Source organism: Halichoeres trimaculatus, unplaced genomic scaffold (assembly GCF_033239565.1).
Source record: "Halichoeres trimaculatus isolate MK-OKI-2021-1 unplaced genomic scaffold, fHalTri1.1 fHalTri1_scaffold_22, whole genome shotgun sequence".
In the NCBI taxonomy this organism is placed as follows: domain Eukaryota; kingdom Metazoa; phylum Chordata; class Actinopteri; order Labriformes; family Labridae; genus Halichoeres; species Halichoeres trimaculatus.
In genome coordinates, this window is record NW_027437200.1 from 20,328,253 (window position 1) to 20,353,714 (window position 25,462).

Below are 25,462 nucleotides of genomic sequence, written 5' to 3' on the forward strand. Positions count from 1 at the left end.
TAGCCAAGAGGCAACCTTCGCTCTAAGAATATATGAGACAATGCGGAAGTGCTAAAATCTGCTGTTTCTGGAGTGTTCGCTTTAGGCTGGCTCCGGAGGTACCGGAAGTCACAAACACACCAAGCCAAACAAAGACGTTTTTAAAGCAGAAATTAACCTATTTACAGCCTGGTTCAAAAAACGTCTCCTGTCTGAGTCGCTAATTTTACTATCGGCTCCTACTGTACGGGGGGTGAATTTTTTTCTAACTCGGCCATTCAGATGATATTAAGATCGCGAGCCCCCCAATAAGAGGCACAGCTGAGGGTCACGTGACCGACAGGCGCCCTATGGCTGTAGGCGAAGCCCTTGCCACTTCCAATATGGCCGCGATAGCCGATGTGCTTCATTTTCCGTTTCAGAAACAGATGGGTGACGTTGGTGAGACTACGTCCATGTTTTATACAGTCTGTGGCCTTAGCGTTAGCCGCAAAACTTACTGCTAAAATTTACCATGTAAGTGAGACAGCTGAAGAATGTGTGTGAGGAACTTCTTGGACAAACCCTATCCCCTAAACACCCATGCTACGCCACATAAACAGCGATAAAAATAAAAACATGTTGTCTTCTAAATCTGAAGTCGCTATCTCCACATCGTCATACTTTACCAAACATTAATTTGATCTCTAAATATTCATTCTCTTTGCAAACTATGTCTTAATCTGTAACACATATGCCAGTGTCTGCCATCTTTAAAACAGCCTCACAGGTACAGTAATCCTGCTGTTAGCGCCTGTGATGGTGGGGTCTGCTGCCATTGGTTCAAGATACTCTGTTGGGGTGTTAACCTGGATCATGCATACCACTGATTGATTTTTTTTCTTTTTAACAAACGGTCAGTTTTCATGCATATGGGCCTTGGTTCACAAATTCAACATAACGTTGTGTAGATTAAGGGTTGAAGTGCTTAATGCGGATTTGAACTGAAAAGTGTTTCAGACTCACAGTGTCCAGTTTTCTACCAACTTATCTTTGCTGAGAAAGGAGATCTTTGCAGAATGATAAAACTCTGATTGTTCCACAGGGAAATCAAGGAGTTGCAGCTGCTCATTACAACAGAGAAGAATCACTGAATGTTGTTAATATGGACTTGAAAACATGTTTGAACCCTTTAGTTTATGTAGATGTCGACTGCTGAATCTATCTTAGTGTATGGCCGGTTTTCCAGTTGCTGTGATGCTGATATCATGTCATGCTTTTCATTTTCTCTGTTCACAAATTGGTATTAAGCTCGTCTGAGAGCAATGTGATTGTTTTCCATCTGTGTGAAGCTGACAAACAGGAGCTCCAGCCCCCAGCTAATCCTCTTAGACTGTTATGTTGTTTTCCTTTAATTGAACTCTCTGTCGGAGTCTCTTAGCTCTCCTGGCCAACTATCGCAGCACATCTGTGCTCACAGCTGATCCACCGGCTAACCTGAGGTCGAGCATTTAGGAAGAAAAACACCTCAGGAAGCTGACGGATGCCGAGCTGTTATCTCCTTGTTATTTCTCTATCTCCTGCTCAACCTTTCTTCCTCCTTATCTGCAGTGTTCTTCAGTTGATCCAATCACCGTGTACTGTCTCTGCCTCTTTCTCTGCTCTCTGTAATTTGCTGAGTCCTCCTCTCACACTGTTTCCTCCATCCTTGGCGTGTTTTGCAGGGTTGTTCTGAGGTCAGATTGCTGACATGACGAGGCTGTGACAGTTTGTGTCCAACTGAGTCTGTGCTGGACCGATCCCTGGGACATGGCTGCTGCAAAGAAAAGTGAGTTTTTATTTTCATTTCTGGTTTTATCCATGATTCCTCAACCAGGAAGTGATCAAATCATTATTAAGCTGTATCCTATAATCTGTTTTAGATGAGTTAAACACACGTAATCCTTTTCCTGCATTCAAGATTTCTTAGAAAGGCTTAACTGTGCAATAACACCTCGTAAAGAAAAAAAAAACAGGGTGACAGATCGCTCGATATGTTTTATGTGATTGTCACCAGAGGGACAGCCTGGAGGCCTTCCAGGGAGGTAAATCGATTAAATTTAAATTCATATTGATTTGTTCTTTGAGTTGGCTTCCTTGGGAAAAGAATGTGTTGATTTCAGGCGCGAGCAGCTTCTTAACAGACTTCAGTGAAGGTGAGCGAAATAATTTCCTCAAAAGCAGGAAGCGCTCGATAACAACCTCGAAAACAGAACACGTCCTGGTGGAGTTTCTACATGACTCAACACAGTGAAAAGGCTTGGTAGAAAGTGGGAACTTGTTGTCTTTACGTGCCTCTCTGTGGGTTTCCTTCTTTCTTAAGGTCACTGAATGATGGGCAGTGCAGAGGGAGACTCTGCATTGACTTCCTGTTGACAGCGTTTTACGAAATATGTATTTTTGTCAGCCTGGGATTGGCTAAAATGCCACAGGAAGTGGGTTTCTTTTTTAGGAAAGGGTGGGTATCAGGAGAGACTTTTTTTAATTGGAGCTTTTGTTTGGTCAGCCTTTGTCTTGTTTACTTCAGACTCTGGGTAATCTCTGAGTGGCCTTAACAGTTTGTTGTCAGTCCATCAGGATTTGAAATGAAATCTAGTACCGGGTTGGACCCCTTTTGCCTTCAGACCTGCCTTAATCCTTGGTGGCATAGATTCAACAAGGTCCTGGAAACATTCCTCAGAGAGTTTGCTCCATATTGACATGATAGCATCACACAGTTGCTGCAGATTTGTCGTCTGAACATCCATGATGAGAATCTCCCGTTCCACCACATCCCAAAGGTGCTCTATTGGATTGAGATCTGGGGACTGTGGAGGACATTTGAGTACAGGGAACTCATTGTCATGTTGAAGAAACCAGTCTGAGATGATTCCAGCTTTATGACATGGAGCGTTATCCTGCTGGAAGTAGCCATCAGAAGATGGGTACACTGTGCTCATAAAGGGATGGACATGGTCAGCAACAATACTCAGGTAGGCTGTGGACTTTTATTTTCTTCTTTTTTTTTCTTTTTTTTCCTTTTTTTCCTTTTTTTTTCCTTTTTTTTTCTTTTTTTCCTTATTTTCCTTTTTTCTTTTTTTTTCTTTTTTCTTTTTTTCTCTTTTTTTCCTTTTTTCCTTTTTCTTTTTTTTCTTTTTTTCCTTTTTTTTCTTTTTTCTCTCTTTTCTTCTTTTTTCTTTTTTCCTTTTTCTTTCTTTTTTCCTTTTTTTCCTTTTTTCTTTTTTCTCTCTTTTTTCTTTCTTTTTTCTTTTTTTTCTCTTTTCTTTTTTCTCTCTTTTTTCTTTCTCTTTTCTTTTTTTCTCTTTTTTCTTTTTTCTTCTTTTTTCCCTTTTTCTTTTCTTTCTTTTTTTCTTTCCCCCTTTCTTTTTCTTGTTTTCTTTTTTTTCTTTTTTCCCCCCTTGTTTTTCTATTTTTTTTCTCTTTTTTTTCTCTTTTTTAACTTTTTTTGACTTTTTTTCTGTGGACTTTAAACCATGCTCAGTTGGTACTAAGGGGCCCAAAGTGAGCCAAGAAAATATCCCCCACACCATTACACCAGCAGCAGCAGCCTGAACGGTTGATATAAGGCAGGATGGATCCATGCTTTCATGTTGTTGAGGCCAAATTCTGACCCTACCATCTGAATGTGGAGCAGAAATCCAGACTCATCAGACCAGGCAACGTTTTTCCAATCTTCTATTGTCCAGTTTTGGTGTTGCTGTGTGAATTGTAGCCTCAGTTTCCTGTTCTTAGCTGACAGGAGGGTCACCCGGTGTGGTCTTCTGCTGCTGTAGCCCATCTGCCTCAAGGTTGGACGTGTTGTGTGTTCAGAGATGCTCTTCTGCAGACCTCAGTTGCTGCCATGTGATTGGCTGATTAGAAATTTGCGTTAACGAGCAGCTGGACTGATGTGCCTAATAAAGTGGCTGGTGAGTGTATGTGCCCCATGTAAAGAGGCTAAAGTCCTCAAATCAATAGGCACAGGTTTGACTCAACCTGAGCCCCTTCACCTTTTTCCTGTTCTACCCACTAGGGGCATAATACCACGCAATTACAAAACAACAGAAGAGTTATTAGAGGATTGAATCAACAGTGTCTCATTAAACTCTAACCAAGTGGTGTAGGTGTTGTCATTGGGGGTGGTGCAGTTTAAACAGAGATTAATCGTGAGGCTTACAAGCTTAGAACCAAAACATAATTGAGTTTCTGTTTTACAAACAGTCAAGCTCCAGGTGTGTTTGTTTATTAACATGCTTGATGAGGCTGCGATTTTAAATCAGAGGAGTGATGAGTCACTAAATCAGAGAAACATAGGTCAATACTGCAATCGTTGTAACCAAATGTGATACATCTTTTTCTGTTGAAGTATGCTGTTTTTTTATTTTGAGCTTACTGACACTTTGGTAAAACAGAGAGCTCACAGAAGACGGCTGACAGAGTATACTGAGTATCCAGCAGAGCACAAGCAGATACACTGACAGACAGATTAGTGGAGGAACAGAGGTAGGCTAGATAGAGATTAATCTGAAATAAGCCAGTTCAGTTGGGGGTGCATGTGCGTGCACACGTGCATAGTAATTTTTTGTGCACACATGCTTGTGTGTGGTTATGCGTGTGCCACAATGAGCGTTTAAGTGTGTGTTTGCTTGTGTGTTTGTGTCCCAACCGTGGCTTTGTCTGAGATTATCCGACCCAGCGGAAAGGCCAGAGAATTCAGTATTGTGATAATGAGCCTGAACCAGAAGCTTGGCCTAGAGCTTCACTACACAGTGGATGCAGCTTGTGTGTGAGCAGATAAGTGCACACAGAAAGTTGAATAAGGCAGAGCTGAAAGAGTGAGGTGAAACCAAATATGCTTTTCATGCACAAACAGGAGAGGTGCCAGCTGCACGGTGAATTAATAACACATTGATGGCAATGGAGATGAAACCAACATCATGTCTGCACAGTTTGGTTGATTGTGTACAGCTGCACAGATTGCTTTAAGGTACTTGTGTTAGAAATGTGTTGAATGTGAATTCACCACAGAAGCCAAATACTGAAGTTAAATACTGAATGTAAAATTGATTGGGTTTTTTGCAACAACATTTGGCAAAGGGCATTGGGTCTAGGGTATTTCCTACTGGACACATGGTTTGTGATATTGGGTATCTGGATTTAGGCATTGGGTTTGGGGTATTGCTGTAGACTATTGGGTATTGGGCACTGGGTTTTGGATATTGGGTAATGGGTTTGGGTATGAGGGATTAGGTTTGGTATGTGGGTACCTGGCATTGTATATGGGGTATGGGTATCAGGCATTGCATGTTGGGTTTGGGGTATAGGGTATAAGACACTGAGTTTGAGTAACAGGTATTGGCCACTAGGTTCGAGGTATTGGGGGTCAGCCATTGAGTATTGGGTATGGAGACCCAGGCATTGGGTTTCAGAGTATTGGGTATTTGGTAGGTACACAATACATGTCACGATACTTGGGTCGCAATACTTGGGTCACTATATGATAATATCATGATTAGGGATGGGTACCAAATTAGATACTTTTATTGGTACCGACTAAATTCTTCAAAAGTACCGAGTACCTATTCACGTAAAATCGAACGGTACCATGTTAAGGTACCGAAACACATCCTTGTGACTGTGAGAGACTAGAAGAGGAGGCAATTTTCCATGCTGGACATGAAGACAGCATTGCAAGATTATATATAGAAGAATAGATATGTTAAATTAAAGAATTTGAGATTTATTACTATTACATTTTATGAAATTGATATTTTTTACCACATTAACACAAAAAAGTATCAGAAATTAGTACTGTTGAGTACCGAAACCAATTGCCAGGTACCAGACATCGGTACCTTAAAGTTTTAAATGTGAAAGGTACCATCCCTAATTATGATATCTCAATATTTTGATTTATTGCAGTAACTAAGAAAAAAATAGAGATGTTTAAGCAAATCATACACTATAACTCAAAATTGCGTAAAAAAGTTGCTATGAATATGATTATATCAGTCTGCCATTCTGTTAAAATTGAATTTATGCTGGGTTCTTTAAGTAATTCATGTTTTGTTTTTACTTTTATTCATTTTTCTTTTTTCTTTTTTTTTTTGCCTATGAAATTTGTAAACATATAGTTACAGCTGTAAACAAAAATGAGAAAATAAATAACTGTTATTGTTATAATGCATTGCTGAATTAAAATAAAAAATACGATAAAAATTATTAATTTAAAATTATTTTAAACCAGCTGACCTAAGAAAAGAGAGAAAATATTGATGTATAAGTTATCAAAATCCACATCGTCAAGTTCAGGAATAAAATATTTTGAATATATTTTGAGATTTTATTTATTATACAGTCTATGGGCAACATACAGTGGAGTTGCTCTTTGGCGCCAGCCACTGCAGTGGAGGTGCAGAGGACGTATTTTACCTCCAACTTGGCTAAAATGGGATTTTTTATTTCTATAAATATATTAACATTAAGAATTGAAATATTGGTTGGCATGAGGTTTGCAGTATAGCGTAAAGGTTATTGGTTATTCAGCATTAGGTTTGAGGTATGGATATCAGGTTGCAGACAATTGGTTTGGAGCATTAAGGATCAGGTATTGGGTTTGTAGGTTTGAGTTTTGGGTACCGACGAGTTCCCTGTCAGACCCAATTGGTCATTAACAGTTGATAGCACTGATAGCACAGTCCTTTAACCTTTAGTTTCTAACACTGGAGTTCATTTAGACTTAGTGCAAATCAAGCCCCCTCTTTCTATACCCATCAGACTCTTAAGGGTTTAACATCCCCTTTTAACTCCAACCCCTGATGTACCGACTGTGAAAGCCTGCCTCATTAAGCTTAGCTTGTGCATGTAATTAAAGTCATGGAGCCCCATAGTATGAACTCGTAGGCTTCATGAATTAAAGCCTCTTATGGCAGAAGTAGGGACCTTAAATAACAGGTCTGGTCATGTGATTGAATGGTGAAAGTACAGCTTAAGTCTTGGCCTATTGATACAGTTGACACTGTTGGAAACCGTGGGCACAGATGTGGCAGCCGCCTGAAGAATGACTTTTATCTCTTGGAGCTCATGAATAAGCACACAGAGCCTGTTTTTATCAGCTTACTTCCTGGATTATGATCTTTTCAATATTACACCTTCTGCGCACAGATCTTTAGATAAAGAATCACATTTTAATTCAACACACCCCAGCTGCTCATTTCCACTTCCCCATTCAACCCTGGTAACCATGTACATATGGAACATTATGTAACTCATGGACTCATTATTCTGACCCAGATTGCTTATAGCAAGGATTTCTAATATCTGATATGAATCAAAGTTTAATGGAAACAGGCTTTATGTGGGCCAGTAATGCCTCATGTAGGCATGGACATATCTCAGCATTCAATTAAAAGCAGTGGAGCAGTAACGGCTTGGAGAAGCGTCTCTGAGCATGTGAAGCTTTCAAACACTGACTCATGATGAACCTTACAACAGCTGGAACTGTTTTCCACCCCTTCACATTTCTTGGTGAAGAGTCATGCATGATTGTTCCAGCGCTGACTAATTAAATTAAGACATTCTGCTTTTATTTATTTATTTATTTATTTGTTTTAATAGAGTTCCTGTTGGTCTGACTTCCATGATTTATGTTAAATTATTACCATGCTCTGCTGTATGAATAAATAATCCAGATGGCACCAGCTCCACAAATGTTGGCTCGCCGTGACTTGGCAGGAAATTCAAACTTATTTTCTTTTGAGAGAAAACCTTGTGTTTGACTTTATGAAGTATTTCTGGATCAAGCGTAAAGTGGAGCAAAATGTTTTTGCCAATATACTTTGAAAAAAGAAAGAGGCTTATCCAAACTTAATCGTTTTTTGGAAGAAGAAGAAATGGTGTAGTGAAATCTGTGTGACTGTTGACTGACATGTTGGCGGGAATAACTGGCAGAAGTTGGAAGTGGCGTTAATGGCTTGGAAAACTTGGATTTAGAACGGTACTTTTGAGAATCTGTTTTTTTTTCTTTTAAAAAAAAGAATCAGCCATTAATTGACAATCACACTATTTTAGCGTTAAGTGACTCACAATTAAATGTTACATTAGTATACGATAAAAGATGGCACAAAACAAACATTTAACACAATACAGTACAGTACAATACAATACGGTACCACGTGACACCATGCGATACAGTATGTTACTATGCAATAAGATATTACAGTATAGGAAAGGAAACAATATCAAACCACAGGATGCAAAAAATTGTGATACGATAGAACAAGATACAGTATGACACGATATTGTGGTATGATACGGTTCAACATAATACGGTACAACACAACACAATATGATACAATACAATGCAATAAGATATGATATAGTAAAATAGGATACAATAGCATACTATAAGCTATGACACAGTCAGTTATGACACAATAAGATACAATTTGAAATGTTGTGATATGATAATGTACAATGCAGTACGGTACGGTACAGTATGGTACGGTACAGTACGGTACGGTACGGCAGGTACGGTACTGTACGGTAATGTTGGACAAAATACAAATGACACGAGATGATACAATGCAGTACATTACACCTAAATAAGACAGGAAACAATACAATACAATAAGATACTGTACAATACAATACCATTTTATACGATGAAATAAGATATGATAGTATGTGTCACGATACAGTAGGGTTGGGGGTCAAAAATCGGTTCCTGTTGAGAATCGATAAGAAATGTTTCAATCCATCGATATCGTTAGCTTTTGTGCTTGACGATTCTCTTATTGATACTTTACACTATATCAGAGTGGCAGGACCTTATATGACCAGTCTGCCGCCTTAGCTTGGCAGTTAGCTAACATTTCCCAAGAAAACCCTGTCAAAGGATTTCTAGCTTGATATTTTACTGAAAAACGGAACACACAAAGAAATCTACATTGCTCTCTCACAGGAGATTCCTATTCAATACATTCAAAATAAACAAAATAGCACCAACTTGATGCTAATGTATAAGGGAAATTGCATTGATACGCTAGCGGTTAGCATACATTGGTATAACTCTGGCTTCAGAGTAGAATTTCAACTTTCATCACAGAGTCATATCACAGTTGCTCTTTTTAAACAATACTGAGAACTCCAAATATCAAAATATTTTTAGGCAAATGAAAGAAAAGTTAGGCTCATGCTATAACCACTTTGTGACACTAGATGGCCTACTTGAGTCAATAATATATTACAAAACTGTACATCAACGTCACATCACGTGCAAATTTTACTTGTTTCTTTATATTTACGCTGGGAGATATCCAGATCCAGTGACCAATTACATATTTATTCACTTAAAAAAGAAGGAATTGATAAGGGAATTGATGAAAAATTGAATCGATAAGCAGAATCGATAAGGGCATTGATATCAATAAAATCTTATCAATGCCCATCCCTATACAGTAAGGTACGGCACAGTTAGATACAATAAGCAATACTTGTATACAGGATTCTTCTTCTTTTGTTGAACTTTCATATAAAGTTAGTACTTTGCTGTTCTTTTGACCTGCAGTACCTCCTTTTCACCACAGGTGTCACCACTGAGACAAAGGAGAGCTCTGTAGTTGCTATTCCTGTGGTTCCACCAAGCATTTTGGTACAAATTACTATAATTTGGTACGGGTCAGATCGGTAAAGCCTGATCCTGTTTGCGCTTCCACAGGCAACCATGCCTGTCTTAGTAGGGGACGTGTAAGTCGGATGCCAATAGCCACGTCAGCTAATATATCCAGTGAAGAAGAAAAACACGACACAGTGAACAAAGAGCAACAATGGAAGACATCCAGCAAATTGCTTTTTTTGTGATTGGCATGTGGCTCTTTGTTACGAAGCGCTTTCAAGCTTTTAACAGAGAGGAACGCAGCAGGGTGATGTGTTTTTTGACACAGGAAGTGGTGATTCTTAATCAACAGACTGCAGTGTTTTTAGCCCCATCTTGTGGGAATGATCTGTATGTCTGGCACCCCAACATAAGGGTACCGCAAAATGGGACGGTACGGGTCAGGAAGTAGTGAGACGAACCGAACTGAACATCTGTTTAGGTGGTGTGGTTTGAAAGATTTGTAAGAGAATGACTTGAAACGTAACTTTTTAACACTTCAATTGAAATCCTGTATCCTGATTGGTTCATGAGGATTCGTTATATCACCGTTTTCCTTGCTGAGCTCTGCACAATTAGCCCTGTAAGAAAAGCAATGAAAATCTACACAGGCTTTGTTTTGTACCACTGTTTAACTGGGGCAACATAGCTTTCTGAATTAATAATATTGAAACTTGATACCTGTTTGGTTCCTTGGTGAAATACCTGTGTATGATCTGTGAATCAGGGTATAGACACACTGGAGGCACTGAGGTGTTTCCAAAAGACAGAGTGAGTGCAGTCGTGTGTTTGTTAATATTTATATTTTTAAAGAGTGTTTCAGTGCCAGTAAACAGACCCACACACCTGACTCTGCTTTGTTGTCTCGCAGTACTTGAAAAGCTGGGCAAACAGTCAGATTGGCCACGAAACAAAGCTGCTGCAGAGCGGTCACGTTGCAGTTTGGGGAGACTTTGAAGTTTCCATATAAATTGAGAGAAACTGGAAAGATGGTAACAAGAAACACAGAGTTGAGAAGTGTGTGAGATTATCATATTCAGCATCTACCTGCTACGTTGTGACAGCAGGTTTTATTTAAACTTAGGTGATGGTTGAGTCATTGTGGCTCTCCTGTTCATAGATTATGAAACAAATATTTTAAAGTTGTTGACCTATTCCAGAGGATAGTACGCTCTTTGTACCGTTTGTTTATCTCCTTTTTTAGCCTCTGTACACATTTTACATGCTTACAAAGTCTGGGAATCTGATATTTAATCAAACCCACAGCCACTTTACCAAAAAAAAACATGCATTGCACAGAAGTTTTGTTTATTTTTGGAGCATGAGGCTTATTTTGAGAAAAGGTTTCCACTTGCTCACAGCGGGACCTGAGGCCCGAGCAGGAGAACAATAAACACGACAGTCTCTGTATCATGGAGAAGCCTCCAGGGAAATAATCTGCGTATCTTGTAAGTCTAACCCTCTTGAACTGCTTCATTTGGACACTGAGATGCTGTGGAAACTGCACAGAGGACTCTAATGTAATTTTACTGTGCAGGGAAATCAGACGGCATGTTCGATTCGTCAGCGGCCCGACATAAAAGCGACAGCCATCTCTATTAGTTTGACTCCAGGCTGTACATTCCATTAAAGCTACCAGTTGTCTGGTTTCATTGCCAATGATCCTATTTTTAAAGGTTTTACGAGCAGTGGGGACAGAAGGAGCTATTGAGGGCAGCACCAAAGCACCACATTTCTTCATAAACCTTCAGGTTAACTAAACGTAGCACAGAAAGTACAGAAATTTGTCAGGGATTGGTGATCTGTGATCGGTCCATCCTTACAGATCGTTAGCCTCATAGCATAACTGCCAAAGTCAAATAAATTTAAATGAAATACTTGAGTTAAAAAAAATAATAATACAGAAAAACATTAACATAATGTAAAAAAATAAATAAATATATATAAATTGTGTTTTTGTTTCTTTTCTTTTCTTGTCTTAAAACTCTAAATTTATTACTTAGGCAAAAATGCTATTGGGCTGACGATATAAAACTGACCTTATATACCTCCGGGAAGGTCTGACAGTCAGCCATTGTTGCTTTTTGCTCTGAGACCTAAAACTCAGAACACTTTATTGGTTATTAAAGCTAAAACATAAAGATTTTATTGTTTCACAGGTATTGTTCAGTGATTTTCAATAAAATAAGATTGAAACATTGAAGGTATATGCTGTCAGTTAATACAAAAATAAAAATTGGTATTGGCCCAAATTGGTATCGGCAGGTCAGGCTATTTTAAAAATAGGTGATCGGCCAGAAAGTTGTGGTCTGTGCGACCCTGGAAATTTGTCTTTGTTGCAACAATCTCTGTGTCGGACCTAGTGGTGCCCAGAGTCAGGACTAAACATGGTAAAGCTCCATTTAGGGGCAATGGGTACCGAATTAGGTACTTTTATAGGTACAGACCGAATTCTGTCAAAATTACCTGGTACCAAATCCCGGAAAACAAAAGGTACCATGTTTAGGTACCTAAATGCATCCCTGTGACTGTGAGGGAGTGGAAGAGTAGGCAATTTTCCATACTGCACATGAACACAGCATTGCAAGGTTATAAATTGAAGAATAAATGTGCCAAATTGAAAAAAATACAGATATTTTATTTTTAAGCAAATTGATATTTTTTACCACATAAACACAAAAAAGTACAAAAAATTGGTACCATTGAGTACCGATACTGATGTGAACGGTACCCATCCTTAGCTGCACTTCAGATGTAACACAGGCCTCAACTCTGACAATATGACAACTGTAAGTAATTTATCTGCACTCCTCGCTTTTAATTAAGGATGTTCAATACCACATTTTTTAGACCAGCACCAGTACGAGTACTCCCTCTTTAGTACTCAACGATACCAGGAACCAATACCACTGGTACCTTTGATACATAAACTTTCCAATAACAATGACAGATTGTTTTGAACAGAGACAGCACAGACACTCTGTCATTAGAGTTTATGAATTGTTTTTAATAAATTAACAAAAGTGAAAAAAAGAAAAAAATCACAACTAACAACTGTCAAAGTTTTATTTTTTATTTTTATTTTTATTAAACTGAAGTGCAAAATTAAACAGTTTAACTTTTAACTCTCCCTGGTTTATTAATATCGTCTGAATAGGACCCGCACATTTGCTGCAGTGTAGCGCCAACTAGTGGTGTGGAGGACTTACTGCAGGATTTTTTTTTTTGCTTTAAGTATCGGCTGCTGGTATCGGCCCGATACTTATATCTGGTTTCGGTACTTGCCCAACCCTACTTTTAAACTAAAAAATGATTAATTTTTGAGATGGACCGATTTGTTTTTTTTTTCAGTGCCGATACCGATACTAATGTTTAGAAGTCAAGGAGGCCAATAATTGATATTTGGAGAAGATATTCATTCGCAGGAAAAGTGAAAATATTGGTGTCAACATTTTTTAATTAAACAAACTCCAACACCTTATCTAGAGTTAAATCAAGACCCTTTTCTAGTCTCCTCAGTGTGTGTGAGCACTGTGTATGCACAGCTTTCACTGCTGATTGGCTGTTCCCTGAGCCATGACTCTGTGTGTAACCAATCAGATGGTACTGTGGGTGGGAGATGTCGATATGCCTCAAAATGTGGAATATCAGCATTGGATTAACTGTTGGAAAGATTGGCCAAATCATCTCTGCCAATGCCAAACAACTTATTGTGCTGCCAGGGCTCCTGTGTGTTAAAGAAAAATGTTGAACAGCCAATAAATTTTGATTTTTCAGACTTCAATCATCCAATCAACTGAACAAGACCAAAAAAAAGTCAATGGCAAATTTTTCACTGGTGCAACCCACATACTCAGCTCTGCTCATCCCACATGTTTCTTACACATGTGGCTCCATTTAACAGGGGAATAAAGAGGCTTTTCATCGGTATGAGATAAATTGCCAAGAAGCATCGTTAAAACAAGGAAATCATTAGTGATTCTACTGCTCGCTCTGGTTACACACCCTGTTTCTTCTTTGTGATCCAGTACCAATGTGTTTGTCGAGTCTGACCTTCAGCGACTCCCTCTTCTCTCCCCTCTTCTCTCAGGTGGTGTGAAGACAGGAGGCGTGCGCTTCTCAGAGGAGCCCCCCGCTGCCGGAGCCCCCTCACACGTCCACTTTGATGAGAAGCTGCACGACTCCATCGTGATGGTGACTCCAGAGGACGACGGCAACTTCATGGTCAAGGTGTGCCTCATCATGCTTACGCTGATTTGATTCAAATCTCCCATTTTTATCTCCCTCTCAAACCTTTATTCTCTTCTGCCCTGGACGTGCTTCTCCTGTGTAGTTGAAATTCAGCTCCTGTGAGTCAATTTCTGATTCCCACTGTGGACATGACCTTGCTCCATCCTCTCCTCTTCCCATCTGTGTTATCTTCCATCTCAGCACAGTCACATCTTGCAGTCAGTCCACTCTGACATGCTCAGGGTAAGACAGAGGTAACATTTCTGACTGACGGGTAAAGGTCGAGATAATTCATTTGAGACCCTTTTGTCCGTCGCTGTCTGCCAGAAATAAGATTTGTCAAAATGAGACAGATGGTAACAGTCTGAGCTTGGGTTTGTTGTGAAGGAAAACAATATTTTAGACTGACAGCAATCTTGCAACCCATCTTACAGCTGCCGATTAGAAAAAGCGCCATCTCTTAGAGCCAAGGGGTATAGCATGTGGAACCTCCTTTTCAGTGCGCTTCATTGTTTTTTATCTAAACAGGGAAGTACTTGTGCGATCAAGCCAACAAAAGCAAAGCAAAATGTTGTTCCTCCAGATATTTATCTGAGTTTAACTTCATGGTTCAGTTTATCTGTTTCTGGTGAGTCCCAGTTTCGCTGTAGATAGTAAGTTACACAGAGGCTTCGTTCTGCCTCGTTCATCTGAAAAAAGAAAGTTTTTTGTGATTTCACCTCGATGCTATGAATTGTGCATCAGGTTTTGATTGGAGGTAGATTTGAAACCAGATAAGATAGACTGATCATTCTTTGGGGCACAAAATATGGAGAACTACACTTTCATATTGTGTGTATAACATGTCCCAGAGCGCTGTTTGCTTCCAAATATGTTTGTAGAAATCCAGCATGAAGCATAAACAAGAACAGCATGAACCTATGGCTTCCTACACATCACCACAATTTTTTTTTGTTTTTATTGAAATTTTTGAGGGATACATCTTTGACATTTCTTTCTTCAAAAAATATGTACAAAATTTTCTTCATTTTTTTAATTAAAAAAAAATATATATTTAAAATTTTTTGGGGGTTGAGGGTGGGGTTGCAATTTTTTTTAGAGATTTCTTAAGTCCCTGTTTACACGACAACGTTTCATCTGACAACACTAAAACACAGTGAAAAAAATCTGCCTTAACACGGAAACGCTGTATGGCTGAAAACGCTGCAGTAAGCATGCCAGGCCTGTAGATGGTGCTATAACTGTGTCGTTCAGAAGCTACTTTTGGTAGATCTTCACTGAAGTAGAGTTGGGCTGATCATCTGGTGTTTTGGTGAATACTAAGAGAAGAAGTGGAGCAACAGATGCTCATTTTGTTAAAAGAAAGTCACAGATTCAGCAGATTGAGCAGCACAAGCTTATCACAGTAGACCGCGACAATCGTAACTAGGGATGGTACCGGATTAGGTACTTTCATAGGTTCTGACCGAACTCTGTCAAAAGTACCCTGTATCTCAATTTGTCTTTCATTTATTTATGTTAATGTGCCTTCAAAAAGTTTTTTTTTTAAATTACCACTTTTTAAAACAATGTTCAGACAACAACATGTTATACTTCTTTTACTGTTTTTCCTTATTTCTGAAAAATGAATGTTACTTTGTCGAGCTGCAAAACATGTTTGCGTTGAATAAAAACTTAAATACAAAAAAAAAAAAAAAAAAGTACTGGGTACCAATTCACACAAAACCAAATGGCACCATGTTTAGGTACCTAAATGCATCCTTGTGACTGTGAGGGAGTAGAAGAGTAGGCGATTTTCCATGCTGGACATTAACACAACATTTCAAGGTTACATAGTGAAGAATACATGTTAAATTAAAGAAAAATACATTTTATCATTAAACAAATTGATATTTTTTACCACATAAACACAAAAGTACTGATATCGATTGCCAGGTACTGAGCATTGGTACCGTATCATTTCAAACCTGAAGGGTACCTATACTTTATCGTAACAATGGTAGCATTTCAGGGAAATTCCACTCTGGAGGCCATTTCTAAAAGTTTGCGTTTTAGGTCGGCCAAAACCCTGTTTTCATGTAAACCTAAGGACGCAACACAACAAAACATCTGCGTTTCATCCTAAAACCATTGTTGTGTTAACGGCCCCTTAGCTAGTCTTAACATAAGTCTGTACCTTTAATTGAAATTTGGGACATGGTTTGTTTTGTTTTGATGAATAGCAAACGTTTTATGTTAAATAGGTCACTACAGTGTGTAAGAATGTAAAGATATGCTATAACTACTTTAGCCTGCCTAATCTTCCTCCTTTTCTGCTGTGTCTGATTTTATCAGTGTCATACATTTCGTCGCAAACGCTCACTCTGTTCTGTATCACTGGAGGTCTTTGCTGCTGCTCCCCCTGCCTTGGAGTTTGGTGTATTCCCATAGGATGGGAGGTGTGCTCTCCCTTCCTCAGGCTTTGACCTCCAAGCCTTGCATATAGGAGGGCAGGGACTTCTAGATCCTACCGACTAATTTAAGAAGAGGCTGGATTCAGATAAGGAGTGAATCTGTTTAGCTTGAGGGAGCTGCTGTAAAACACTGGTCGTGTTCAGAGGCACTTTGATAGTGATCAGGCTTTTTGCTTCTGAGCTCTGTCTTCAGATGGCATCCCCACGTCTCTTCCCTGGATCTTAAACGCTCTGCTTTTCATCCCAGCCAAAAGACATTCAGTCTCCATCTGCTTCATGGACGCCATGTGCAACAGATCCTCAAACCACGTCCAACTGAGCGGTCACGTCGGGGTAATAATATCTCTGAGGATTAGATGTGGGCGGCGCTTCGTGATACAGCAGAATTTTACCAGCTAATATGTGCAGGATGCAAACTTTTCAGTCTCTTTCACCTTTATGTAAACACTCCACTGGTGGGAAATCCAAACCAAGCTCAGTCTTTGAGAGGTAATTTGATGAATAGCTTTTAATTAAGGAAAGTAATGATTTAAAGGTATAGAGGTCAGTCTTCTACCAGCTCTACCCTCCTACAAACTGCATCTGTATTCCCAACAAGTACATAAAGGCTGTAATTGGTTGTAATGTGGGGCTCCACTCTCCTTGGGGCAGCAGATACGGTAATAGCAGATAACTTAAAATGAGTAGAGCACAGCCCTCAGTCTTACAAGCATTTATGGGATTTTTCCCGCAAATCATTCACGGGAAGATTAAAGTCTTTTCTCGTCACCGTTAATCTCCTCGGAGGGGTCTGAAAGCACACAACAGAGATATCAGCTCTCATCTGTTCTCTGCCGTCAGCTTCAAAACCAAACTGCTGCCGTTTCAGAAGTCGAGCGAAAAAGTGAAAACGCTCAAAAACTGATGAATCTGAAACAATCGGAAACAGCAAACAACTCGGACTAGCAGATATAAGTCATGTAGCTGGTAATGATGCTAACGTAGGGATTCATGTTCCCTTTTATTGCGCCATCAAAACACAACTCCTTTACTGCAGAGAGACAACTTTTTCACAGCTTTTAATTAAGCTCAGCATCGTTCTTGAAGCAGTTCTTGGCTCTTTATTTTTGATTTAGTTACATTTTATGGCAACATAATTAGCAGTAAAAATGAGGAGAAACATCTCTTCAATAAAGAGTTTCAGCTTCCTGAGAGCACAGAACAGAAAAGTTACCACCAAAGACCAGATTCTCTTTACTGGATGTTTAAATTTCAGAGTCACGGCAGCAAAACAAGAAAACAAAAGTAAGAAAGTGTATGGAAAGTGCAAAAAGGTCCATAAGAAAATAGATGCTGACAGCTTGTCCATCATTGTCCAGTCAGCCAGCCTCCACCTCCACAGGGTCCAGGACTGAGCTTCTTCAGCAGTCTGTTCAGTCTCTGTCTCCTGGATCCTGTCTGTTGGTGTCTGGTGTTAGCTCTGTTAGCCATGTCTGTGAATAGCATGATGCTACTCTGCCCTCTGGTATTCACTCTGTTGCTGGGTTAGCATGGCTAGCTCGTCCATCTTATTGGAGATAGATCTTATGTTCCCAACAACGATGGATGGAAGGACAGGTCCATGTCGTCACTTCTTAGCTCACACCTGAGAACCAGCACGTCGTCCTCACCTCCTTCTCCTCACCTTGTGGGGAAACATCAGGCCTTGCACCAGTTAGCAGTGACATGCTACAGGCTGCTAACAGCTGATTTCACATTGCAGTCATAGTTACATGTAGGATCTCCAGACAAACACAGGAGATAAAAGTAGTAAAAATATCACTGAGGACAAAACCAGTTTGGTGTCCACGACCAACAAATGAACCATACAAAGTAATGACCCACTCCAGATGCAAAAATGACAAAAAGGGATGAAAAAATTACAGATATCGTCACTTCTTAGCTTATACCTGAGAACTAGCGCATCGTCCTCACCTCCTTCTCATCCATAGACTGTAAAAAAAATGGACGTCATCTTGCTCGGCTCAAAGTGAGGTCGCCACAAAACTGCTCCCCCTGGTGGCTGGCTGCAGTATAGGTTAAAAAATCCATCTCCCCAGTCATTCCAGATGGGCTGTGGTCAAACTTTAAAAAATTAATACACCTTGTGGAAAATTTTCTCACATCTGACTCTGATTATTGCGGTGATTTGAAGATATCATTTGGCTGCCTTGTATTCAAGTCCTCTTCTTTCTGAAAATTCAGTTTTCATAAGTTATAAGAGGTTAAAAACGAGGCTTTACATCACGTTTAACGATGATTGACAGCTGCCATTCTTGTGTATTTTTTTCAGGAATTGTAAAATATGTAGGGAGGTAGAGTCAAGAAGAAAAAAATATTATTATTTTTGTCACCTAGCTCTACTCAGATCCTCCCAGAATCCCTCACAGTCTCTGGCTGCACAACTACTACAATGACGGCGCCTGTGATGGGGGAATTTTGGCTTCAAAACCGTACAATGCTTAACAGTGAAGCCACACTGTCCACTCTACAGTCTATGCTCTCAACTTGCAGAGAACACCAGTCCTAGCACTGGTTAGCATCGACGTGCTACAGGCTGCTAACAGCTAAAATCTCTATGCAAACAATGCATTTATAGTTACACAGTTTGATGTGAATAACTAACAAATGAGCCATAAAAAGCAGTGACCAGCTCCAAATACAAAGTTGACCAAAAACATCAGAAAAAAAGACAAAAACACAACAAAGGAAGAGCTGTTTTTAATGTTTCTTTTTCACATGTTCTTCAATCTTTAAATCAGCAAAGTCAAAGTCTTTAATGTCTTCGATTCCCCAGTTAGAACAAGATTAATTGCTCAGTTTCTGGTCTTATAGCATTATGACAACAAACCATTTTGTGGTGTACATTAGTTTTCACCTAATTACTTGTTAAAGTAGCAGCATTTCATGACTTATCAAGTTCTGTACACACTTTCTTTAACTAATTCCTTCATGTGTTTGAAGGAAATTCACTGCCATAATTCATTTTCAGTGAATAAGTTCTGTATTCACTTCTAAGTAGATGGACTACAAACTTGGCCGTCCTCGGTTACAGAGCGTCCCGCTTGTGTGAGTGTGACTGCGCTCTTGAAGTGTGCCTGAGAGTGGGCACAGAGCGCTGTCAGCCCGCTCGTGCCTCATCATGGAGCAGGCGGGGGGTGGGGAGGGGGTTGGTGTTGCTATGGAAATTAAAGGGGGGGTGGGGGGATTCTGGCAGACAGACCAAAGCTGTGATAGGAGTGTGTGGGATGGGAGCGGTATGCACACTACAGCTGTACGAATATCAGCTTTAATGAAGGCTTTCTGATTTTCACAAGCCGTGTTTTGTCCGTGCTGCAGGCGGGTTAGGGTAGAAATGATGCATAATCCTGTTAAATTTTCAGTGTTTTCTTTGGTTTCTGATTGTTACGGCGTTGCAGGGTATGGAAATGAGCATCTGCCGGTGCCACAGAGATCAGCAGGAGGAGTGTTGCTGCATCATTTCAATTTCCGATGAAGTTCCTGAACTTTTTTTGTGTGGGTCCACATCTTCATTTAGTCTCATCAAGCTAGCAGAGCATTCATAAGTTCAAACACCAAATATCCTGCATCAGGAGTTTGTGGAAACGTAAACTATGCAGACAATTAGCAAATTTCAAATAGCTTGCTGTTACTTGTTACAACCCATTTCCATCCTGGCTCCTTGATTTTCTGGTGTGTCTGATTTTACCAGTGTCGTATGTTTTGTCGCTGATGCTCACTCTGTTCTGTTCCCCTCGAGGTCTTTGCTGCTTCTCTGCCTAAAAAAAAACAAAGTAAAACTTACTGGATGCTAGGTATAATTCTCATGTTATTATCTATGCTCAGAGAAGCCCTTGAACCCTGAAACTTTTGTATTACAAACTGAGGAGTGAGTCAGCGCTTCTGTAAAAGTGTAACAAGCAGAACCTACTCTATAATCCAGAAATTAGGTAAGAGAGAGCAGGCAGCGTTTACTTGAAACTGTGGCCAAAAAGAGAGTTTGACAAATAAGGACAATGGAGTTCAAACGTAGGAACTTTCCTTACTTGTTTGTAAACACAACATTCAAACTGGGCTCCTCCTCCCTGGCTCAGTGCCAGCGGCAGCACACACCCACTGCCTCCAACTATGACTTCATGAACACAGGCAGAGGCAATTTTCAAAGAATTCTTTCGATTTAAATACAGGACATATATCGATTATTCAATGCTTGTTTGAAGCAGTAAAGAGTGTAGAATTATTTGTTTTTTACAGAATTGAGCAAGAGCAAACGGTTGATTTTCTGCAGATTTTCAAAGAGGACGTAATAAACGAGATGTTGATGGCAGTCTCACTAAATTATTGTTCTTTCCCGCCAGTTTTCGGCATGTTGCTGATGCATAGACTGTACGAAACATGGACAAAGCATCTGTGACGTCACCCGTTTGTTCCTGAAACCGTGAAATAAAACCAATCCGTGGCTGTGAGTTTTTCTTCGAGCAGCTACAGGGCGCCTTGGTGGTCACGTGACCTGAGCTTTGCCTCTGATTGGAAAATCAAACCTAATAACCTCTAAACTGCAGAGATAGATAAAATTCTCTCACCGTACAGTGTGAGCTGATAGTGAAATCAGTGTTTTTGAACCAGGCTGTAAATATGTTTTTAATGCGGTAAAAAGTCTGTTTTTATGGCTGGGTGTGTATGTGACTTCCTGTCTTTCTGCAGCCAGCCTCAAGCAGATTCTCAACAAACAGCAAACTTTTAGCACTTCCACATAGGCTACATTTTTACTGACCGGATGTTCCCCCTTAGCCATCACTCATGATACATTTAGAGACTGTGGGAAACTTGAGAATCTGCCGATAACGCCACTTTTTTACAGCTTTTGAATAGGACAAACGGTTTGTCAATGTTATTTTTTTGCCACATAGTCAACAGGCAGAGTTAATCTCTCCTGGCTTTGACTCATCAAAAACAAGTATTTAGCACAGCTGGGTGATAAATACTAACGAAGAAATTTACAAAGCTGTTCCTGGAAAGTCATCTGGTGGACACAACAACTTCAAAGGAAAGAAAACAGTTTTGCAAAACTGGATCAACAGATTCATGTCAGCGGAGGGTGTGGTTTATTCAACACTGTGTGAGTTGTTTTAGTGCTTGTGTGCCAGTATCATAAGATATGTGGTTTTCCTTCTTAAGATGGAGGAAGAACAGCTCCATTGTTTGTCGTCTGTGCGTCAGCTCCAAGTGTTACATATTTTGATGACATGATACAGTTATCACTAAACAGATTCATGCTATAGAAATGCTTCAAACCAATCTCTTGTTCTTGAGGATATTCAACCTCTCTTTTTGTCTTTTTTTGGATTTCAAACTAAATCGATTTTCCAGAGACAGTTGATGATCTCTGGACATGCGTGGGACTCTGCTCACAGAATCATTATTGTCTTTCTCCGCAGCGCTCCCCCACCCTTCTCCTCTCCGTCTCTCCTCACTTCATGCTGTTTGCAGCTCAGCTCTGCCCGCTGCTTTAACACGGGGTCGTGTGGGGCTGAAGCCGCTGTGAGCAGCACTAGCTAGAGGGGCTTTAGGCTTATCTCTCTCCGCCTGCACTTCCCTGTGGTCTTCATCTCTCCGTCCCTCCTCTTCTCTGTCTGTCTCTGACTCTTTGTACCTGTCTCCTCTGTGCGGCGCTCCTCTCTCTGTTTGGGTTCCCTCATGAATTTTTCTCTTTGCTTTAATATAAGGCTTCTTCCTCTACATCAGTCTGGCTCCTCTTTGTCTCTGTTGCGCTCTCTTTTACTCTCCTACCTCATAGAGTCCTTTCAGATTTTGCTTGCAGCAATATGAATTGACAAAGTGTCAACTGAGCTGTTTGCAGAGGAGACAAAGATAAGAGTGTTACGTCTGGTTACATCATTTGTTTATGCAAACTGGTGTTTGTTTCCCCCCTTTTTTAGTTATTTTCTTTCAGTTTTAAAATTTACCTTAAACATGAAAACTGCAGCTGATTGATTTCACATTCATGTGTCTGTTAATAAACGTTTAGTTTACAGGAAATCAGAAGGAAAATGAAAAATATTTGTTGCTCAATCTGATACGCCACATGCAGAGGTAAATATCTGAAGGTTGGGTTAAAAAAAGTGACATTAAACTTTAAAATTCCAAGATCTGAATGATCAAAAAAGCGGAAATTTAAATGTACGGTCTAGGCTCCTCCTCCTTGGCTCAGTGCCAGCGGCAGCACACACCCACAGCCTCCAACCGTGACTACATGAATACACTCACTAGCCCAGTAACCACCTGTAGCATCGTGTTTCTACACGGGAGAGACTCGAGAGCCATGTACCTGACTTAGCATGTTAGCATAAGCCTATCGCAGGTATTTGACACATACCAACTCATGTCCCTCTTCGTCCCGTGCTGCTCTCCAAGTTCCTGAAAGCGTAAGTTAAAGTTGAGCCATGCTTCACGGTTGTTTAGTAAAAAGCTTTATCTGTTTGGCGTTGTGTTTTCATTTTGGTTGTGTTTTACACATCACATCCAAAAGTGGGGTCACAGAAACTTCATTAGGTGGTGTCAAACTGTTTTATTGAGAATGGCTAACACTAGGAGAGCTAGCCCCAACAGATTTATGTTCATGTCTTCGATAGTTATGATTGCTTCCAATGAGTGTTTATGCTTCAATTTAACCCGAAATAACCTAAATACATTTTAATACAATTCTATCTCCACTTTTCCGTCAAACTACTGCCCAGCACAGTGGTTCTTAGGCCCCGTTTACACGGAGACTCCCGCAAAGATTCTTCCTTTGCGTTTCCAAAAGCCACCCGCGTTAACATGAGGACCGCGTGAAACGATCCGCGTTCATATGACTCCAGGAGGAGAAGTCTCTTCTTCTGTTCTTTCTTTTTCTGACGTTTTGTTGTGTGAGACGGTCGGGAATCCAACCATAACACGCATTACCGCCACCTACTGGACCGGAATGGCTCAACTCCTGCGCGCGCAGCCTTCACCTGAAACTGCGAGTGCGCATGCGGTGACGTCAGCGTTTCACCCTGAGACGCTCCGCTCTGTGTTTACACGAAGCCGGATGGAGGAGCGGATTCAGATACTTTCCACTCTAGGGAGCGTTTTCAAAAGTTTGCGTTTTCACTGAAAAGGCAACGTGGTCTCGTCTAAACGGAAGGCCAAAACGCAACGAAATGTTTGCGGAATCGACCGTTTTTGGCGTCATGTAAACGGGGCCTCAGAGTGAGGGTGGGGCCCCCTGGGGGTCACAAAAAACTAATAAAAGGGTTGTAAAATGCCTTCCAAAATTAAAAAAGATAAATATATTAAAAAATGCATATTTCCTCCAATATTATCAAGATATGAACAAAAATAGGCGTTACATTCTTTATCGAAGAATAAAAAATAAAATGTTTGTTCTGTTTTGTCACATTTCTGTTCCCCAGAGGCGCCAAGCTAGGTGGCAGCAGATTCATGTAGGAAACAAATGCAAACATAGGTCGTCTTGTTTTCTATCGACCAGCTTAATTACATATACTCAGCTGTTTTTTGATCTTCTTGTCTGTTTGTCTGTTTTGTTTTTTTTGTATTTGTGTGGGGTCACTAAATGTAATGTACACAAGTAAATTTGTACAGTACAAGTAAAGAGCAGCTTGCACATTTTTTATTGACTATAAAAAGCTCATAAATTGAATGATATTTCATGAGCTACCCAAACTAATAAAAAATTAATTACTGTTACAAAAAAAAGAAAGTTATGTTGTACAAAGTAAAAAACAAAGTGGAGCTCATGGAATTAAAACAGCCCATGTTTATGTTTTTCTTAAAAAAAACAACAACTCTTTTGGCAATAACTGAATCATTACGAGTATAAAAAGGTCTGTAAAGGGCACATGGTTACATATCCTGAGACTCAAAGTTTGTTCTTGACATTGATGGAGTCAAACCCTGAGGCCAGGAGGCAGCTGTTTGTAGAGAGACAAGATGGAGGCTGTCCACTTTCATTTCTGATTGAGCTAATCTAAAACCATGGATGAGAACGCCATCTGACGCTAAACATGATTATAAGGGACGATGTGTTTCAAAATAATTGATACTGATGATGATATCTGGACGGCTTGAATAAAGAAAAGTTGCAGATTCAAGTCAAACTCTGGCAGTTATTCCAGCATCCAGATAATGAATGTAAAGGATTGAGGGGTCTGCGCACTGAGCTGCTTTTCGATATCATCCACCGAATATAACCAGGACCACAATATTATGAAGTCTCTGCTTCTTTAAACTTCCACCAATCATCACAGCCGATAACAAACAGCACCTTCACATAACCCAGGATGTCTGGTTGGGGGGTCTGCGAGCTGAGCTGCCACTTACACCACTGTAGCTGATGCCATGATACCAGCTGTGTGTCTGAATTTCCTCTTTTAAAATCAGGAGGAACCACTTTCATTTCCTCTTTCATGACCCTTAGTGTCACTCTTTTTGTCCTTCAAAAAACGACATTGACTTCCTGAAGCAGCAGCTCTAAACCATTAATCCACTCATAATAAATGCACATTTTAATATAATCCTCAATCTGCCTGTACTTTGTTGAATTTTCATCCTTCTCCTGGACTCCATTTTTGAGGGCTCAATCTTTTGGAGACTCTACTACAACCTTCAACAATGTGGTTTAAGCACAAATAGGATTAAGCCCTTGAATTCCCCACTAATCTATTCTCCTGGGATTAATATGATTGGAAGATTCTGGGGCCGAGGGAAACACAGACGGTGGTTCAGGTTTATTTCCCCTCAGGCTTATAATGCCAACCTTGCAAAGGTGAGCGGTGATAAAAAAAAAGCTCCAGCGATAAGAAATGATTTCAATTAAACAGCTCCTTCAAAGAAACCCCGCCCAGTGGCGCAGCACTGAGAAGAATTACTTATCATACAAATTAATCCTCATTTATTGAGCCGTAATGGACTTACACTGTGCAGTTTGAGGTCAAGCCAAAGCCCGTCCCCCCTGTAGAAATCCTCCTCACTGTTATTCTCCGTACCTCACCCCTCTCCCCCTTGGATTAGTCCAGTTTATGCAGCAAAAGAAAAGAGCCTTTCAAATTGCTGATCATTTTCCTGACTCTTTGCTTGTCCCCTCTCT

General features: G+C 40.0%; 1 protein-coding gene across 1 annotated transcript in view; it reads left to right on the top strand.

The window, feature by feature from the left end:
• adisspb (adipose secreted signaling protein b) overlaps nucleotides 1-25,462 on the top strand; it is a 42,163-nt gene that overhangs the window by 6,794 nt on the left and 9,907 nt on the right. Inside the window, exons 2-3 of the mRNA XM_074698882.1 lie at nucleotides 1,683-1,786; nucleotides 13,722-13,861. Of these exons, the coding sequence (XP_074554983.1) occupies nucleotides 1,768-1,786; nucleotides 13,722-13,861 (159 nt within the window). The 5' untranslated portion in view covers nucleotides 1,683-1,767. The remainder of the gene's footprint in view (nucleotides 1-1,682; nucleotides 1,787-13,721; nucleotides 13,862-25,462) is intronic.